The following is a 4,924-nucleotide window of genomic DNA, read 5'->3' on the forward strand; positions in this document are numbered from 1 at the left end:
AACGGCTGAAGGAGGATTACAAGGTTTAGAGTCCCAAAGAAAAGTCTATAACTTTTTAAACAAGCTATTTGTTATGCTCAAATGAATGACTTGATTGGCACATAGCAAAGGGCTCTTCGAACCCACTTTCTAGATTCAATTAAAACAGAAGAATTCACAAGCATGAGTTGTATAGAGATGGGTTATGTGGGCATTGTGAAAAGCTGGCTGTCAATTTTGAATCTGCAGTTCTATGAATGAAGTCTTTCTGCTAAGGCAGCTGCACAGTCCAGTGCGTCTATGCAAGTACAAAAGAAACATAACATGTGCATACTACCTTCATGCAAGACACCCTCCTCTTTGTGTTTTGACTCTTTGGAGGAGGAAGTACTTGAATTATATGGGCTTGGCAAGGGGTCGCTTCGTGGGTCCCCATATATCTACTTTAATATTAGACATTTTACCAATGGAACTTGCCCATCCTCAGCATAAAATTTTCTGTCTTCAGTGGGCCGGTTTGCTTTACTTTATGTGGGGTTTCTTGAAATTGCCTTTCAGATACTCCCCCAGTTTTGGCATCATACACCTCATCACAAGACATAACCCTTCCTCGTTTTAAGGGAAAGACGTTCTACTTCGCATATATGTTTTTCCTCTGGGAATGTCTTGTATCCACCGTGGAAATGAATCTACATGCCCACTATTGTCAGTCCAGGAATTTTTTTCACTCTCACTGCCTCGATCTCCCCTTCCTCCTGCATGTGAGAATCTGCAAAGATGTTAGACATCAAGACGTAAGATGCAGCAGCCCGTTCATCCAATTTCACTGCATGTTCAAAGGCCAATCTTCCAAGGTCCACATTACCCCATTTTCGACAAGAACTCAACAAGGTATGCCATACCACAATATTAGGATGGAAAGGCATCTTGTTCACCATTGCTATTGCCTCATCTAATTGTCCTGAACGACCAAGCAGATCAATCATGCAAACATGGTGATCAATAGTCGGAGTGATGCCATGATCTTTGCCCATGGCCTCAAAGTACTTCTGTCCCTTATCCACTAGACCCATGTGACTGCATCCAGTAAGAACAATAGAGAATGTGACCCCATTTAGCTTTATCCCTTCTCCTCTCATTCTCTCAAGCATATGGAAAACAATATCATATTCTCCTTGCTGAGCATATCCTGCCATAAGTGCGTTTGATGATACTACATCTCGAACCAACAGCTTGTCAAATGCTTCCCGTGCTTCTGCAAGCGAGCCACATTTGGCATACATATCCACCAAGGTGCTGCCAACAACAAGATGTCTTTCCAGCCCCTTCCTGGAAATCCTGGCATGTATTTCCCAGCCCTTGCCTATGGCTCCAATGCTGCCACAAGCTTTCAAGCTGCAAACAAATGTGACAGCATTTGGAGAGAGACCCTCCTGTTTCATCTGTTCCAGGCAGTTCAGCCCTTCCTCACCAAGCCCTTGCTCAGCATATCCTATCATAAGTGTGTTCCACGAGACTATGTCTCGTGCTGGCAGCTTGTCAAATGCTTCCCGAGCTTCACCAACAGACCCACATTTGGCATACATATCCACCAGGGTGTTACCAACAACAAGATCTCTTTCCATCCCCTTTCTGGAAATCTCAGTGTGTATATCTCGACCCTTGTCTAAGGCTCCTACACTGCCATAAGATTTCAAGCTGCAAACAAATGTAACAGCATCTGGAGAATGGCCCTCCAGTTTCATCTCTTCAAGACAGCTCAGCGCTTCCTCACCAAGCCCCTGCTCAGCATAACCTGTGATCAGTGCAGTCCATGAGACCTCGTCTCGCAGTGGCAGCTTGTCAAATGCTTCATGTGCTTCTGCAACACATCCACATTTGGCATACATATCTACCAAGGCATTGCCAACAATAAGATCCCTTTCCAGCCCCTTTCTGGAAATCTCGCCGTGTATTTCTCGACCCTTGCATATAGCTCCAATGCTACCACAAGCTTTCAAGCTGCAAACAAATGAGACAGCATCTGGAGAGAGACCCTCCAGCTTCATCTGTTCGAGACAGTTTAACGCTTCTTCACCAAGCCCGTGCTCAACATATCCTGTGATCAGTGCCGTCCACGAGACCTCATCTCTAACTGGCAGCTTGTCAAATGCTTCCCATGCTTCTGCTATAGACCCACATTTGGCATACATATCCACCAAGATATTGCCAACAACACGATGTCTTTCCAGCCCCTTCCTGGCAATCTCGGTGTGTATTTCTCTGCCGTTAGCTAGGGCCCGTATGCTGCCACAAGATTTCAAGCTGCAAACAAATGTGACAGCATTTGGAGAGACACCGGCCAGTTGCATCTGTTCGAGACAGTTGAGCGCTTCCCCACCAAGCCCCTGCTCGGCATATCCTGCCATGAGTGCAGTCCACGAGACCTCATTTCGAACTGCCAGCTTGTCAAATGCTTCCCGTGCTTCTGCAAGGGAGCCACATTTGGCGTACATATTCACCAAGGTGTTGCCAACAACAAGATCTATCTCCAGCTCCATTCTAGCAATCTCAGCGTGTGTTTCTCGGCCTCTTTCTGCATTTTTCAGCCTAGCACAAGCCTTCAGTACGGCCAGGAAGGTATACTTGCTAGGGTGTACAGAATCCTCTTGCATTTTCTGGTAGAGGTGGAGGGCATGCTTTGAATCCCCGCATTCAATATAACCACTCATGAGAGAAGTCCAAGAATATTCGTTTCGATACACCAACTTGTCAAAAACTTGCTGAGCATCGCACAGGCGTCCAACTTGGACCAACATTGGGACGAGGTAGTTCCCGAGAGATTTATGATCTTCCTGTCCAATTTTGCACATGTACTCATACAAACGCTTGGTATACGCCAGATCTTTCTTTGTTCTGCACTTATGTAAGATGCAAGTAAGGTTCTGAACTGAAAGCATCTGGGGCGTTCGTTCGACGGACGTGAGTGCCTCCTCTACGCTGAGCATTTCCCAGCCAATTTTGTCGTGCAATTCTTGTGCTTTAGGTGCATTGACCTTTACTCCAGCCTTGAAACACACCTCCACCGAGCCATGGTCTTGGGCTTGACCAGTGGATGCTTTGGGCGTTCTTGGGTTTGTCTGTTGTTGAAGACTAGTCAGACTAGCCAATCGACAGATTTACCTGTGCAAATAGCTCAATTCAGACTCGTGGCACACTTACTTTGCTCTCAGGGTTGTGCGACCACTGGGACGAGGGATCGGTGTAGGACTCCTTCCATAAGCGCTCGGTCCCTGACGTACCTGCGACCACATGGAAAAACCAATTGCCAGGGCGAGAAAGAAATTTCTGTGAACATAATGGCATCCGGTTTGATAAGTGCACAATGTATGCCGATGAGATGATACCAAAGGAGGGGAGTACCGGAAAGAGAGCATTCTTGGACAAGCGCTCCAAAGTCCTGAGGGGAAGCCATCGGAGAGCGCGGGCTTGATAGCCGGCTCAGAGGATGAGGCAACCAATTTGAGTGAGGACAGAGGAGTGGGTTCAAGAGGGACGGCACTACTATGAAGCTGCTCATCTCGCACTAGAGCCTCAACGAGCTTTGGATGCACTCACGGGAAGCTTTCAAGAGTTGAGAGGAGCCCCTTAATTTTTAGGATTCCCATAGGTTGCCCCAAAGGTGCCCACCTTGTGGGCTATGTGCCCCCTACATTCAAAAAAGGAAATTCCCATTAATAATGCCTCTCCTAGAAACACTCCTTCAGGATTTAGTTCAGTTGGAGTTTTAGCTTATCAACTTTTAGCTTATTTGTGGCTGTTGGCTTTTCATTAGCTTTTTGGTGCTTTTTACCCCCCTCCCACATGGCTACAAATCAATTTGGGGGCTCCACTCTCCCTCCATGCTTGAGATCTCCCTCGAACGATTGCCTTGGCTTTCTCCAGCTACAAGTCTTCAAGTCAGTTCAAGCTTTCCAATCGCTCATCCAGGTCTCGCGTGTTCGTTTGTGAGCAAGGCGCCAAAGCCAGTTCGCCTGTTAACTGCTGAAGCTCTTGCCTGAAAAAGATAATTCCTATCTAGAAAGCCGTTTGCCAGAAAAGCAGGTTCGCCTATTAAAAAAAAATCTTTTTTAATTGAAAGGGCTTCATGCTAGCCAAATGGCCTTCATGCCTATCTAACGGGCTTTATGCTTGCCGATGAAGAGATTGTCGTCTACTGGTTTATAAAATAAAGCCAAAAAAACCCCAGAAAGTTGCCATCAAAACTTTGCAGGTATCATTCATAAAACCTTCAAGGAAAAATAACGTCGATTTACCTTCCAGTTTTAATTTATAGTTAAAAAAAAAAAAGGCCAATGGCTTTGCAGTCAGTGGAGAGCATGCACATAACTATAGAACTTGGCAAATCCTAATGGATCTTGCGAGTCCTCAAAGTGTTTCTTTTTTATTATTTCTTACTAAACAATCGACAATGTCTAAAGACCCATAAAACCCACAAGTTGGAGCTAAGTGCTTTCGTGCATGGATGCACCCCTTGTTAATTGTTGGGAAGAGAAGAGGAAGAGGGAAAGGGCATGATTAAACTAAGGGATAAAGGGGGGAGGGAGGAGTTTCAATTAAGAGGGACCACTTAAGAAGGGGGCATTTGTAGCTGGTTCTCTTGTATGGGTCTTGATATTGACTGGCTACCCCCCTTTTAGTACAGCCTTTTAAAGAAGAAGGCACTTACTAAAGGGGGAGAAGGAAGAGGGACCATTTATAATATTTTAGTTAAACACCATATTAGACAAAGTGGGACAAAAGTTGCATTTTGGGAATTTTGAAATTGGGTGGATTTCATTAAAATTGGGAAAGGTTCATTAAATTTGGAAAATTTTTCATTGATTGTGGGAAATTGTATTAATCTAGAGAATTATGCCAATTTTTGAAAATTTTGCTGATATTTGGAAATTCCAATGATTATGGA

General features: G+C 44.9%; 1 protein-coding gene across 1 annotated transcript; it reads right to left on the reverse strand.

Moving 5' to 3' along the window:
• Window positions 1-668: 668 nt before the first annotated feature.
• LOC147883194 (pentatricopeptide repeat-containing protein At3g16610-like) lies at window positions 669-3,609 on the reverse strand. Its single transcript, XM_087399261.1, has 3 exons — window positions 3,382-3,609; window positions 3,181-3,260; window positions 669-3,098 (listed from the first exon to the last, which is right to left on the reverse strand). Exons 1-3 carry the CDS (start codon window positions 3,536-3,538, stop codon window positions 669-671), a joined length of 2,667 nt encoding a protein of 888 aa, XP_087255387.1. The 5' UTR covers window positions 3,539-3,609.
• Between the last annotated feature and the right edge of the window lie 1,315 nt (window positions 3,610-4,924).

Source organism: Dipteris shenzhenensis, chromosome 28 (genome assembly GCF_047967505.1).
Source record: "Dipteris shenzhenensis isolate YYH24624 ecotype China chromosome 28, Dip_SZ_1.0, whole genome shotgun sequence".
Lineage (NCBI taxonomy): Eukaryota > Viridiplantae > Streptophyta > Polypodiopsida > Gleicheniales > Dipteridaceae > Dipteris > Dipteris shenzhenensis.

Bases quoted from the DNA above. Each gene is read 5' to 3' on its own strand.
- LOC147883194 (XM_087399261.1), bottom strand. From the start codon at position 3,538: ATGAGCAGCTTCATAGTAGTGCCGTCCCTCTTGAACCCACTCCTCTGT. The intron at 3,261-3,381 runs GTACTCCCCTCC...ATGTGGTCGCAG, and splicing joins CCAAGAATGCTCTCTTTCCG to GTACGTCAGGGACCGAGCGC. The intron at 3,099-3,180 runs GTAAGTGTGCCA...CTTCAACAACAG, and splicing joins CGCACAACCCTGAGAGCAAA to ACAAACCCAAGAACGCCCAA.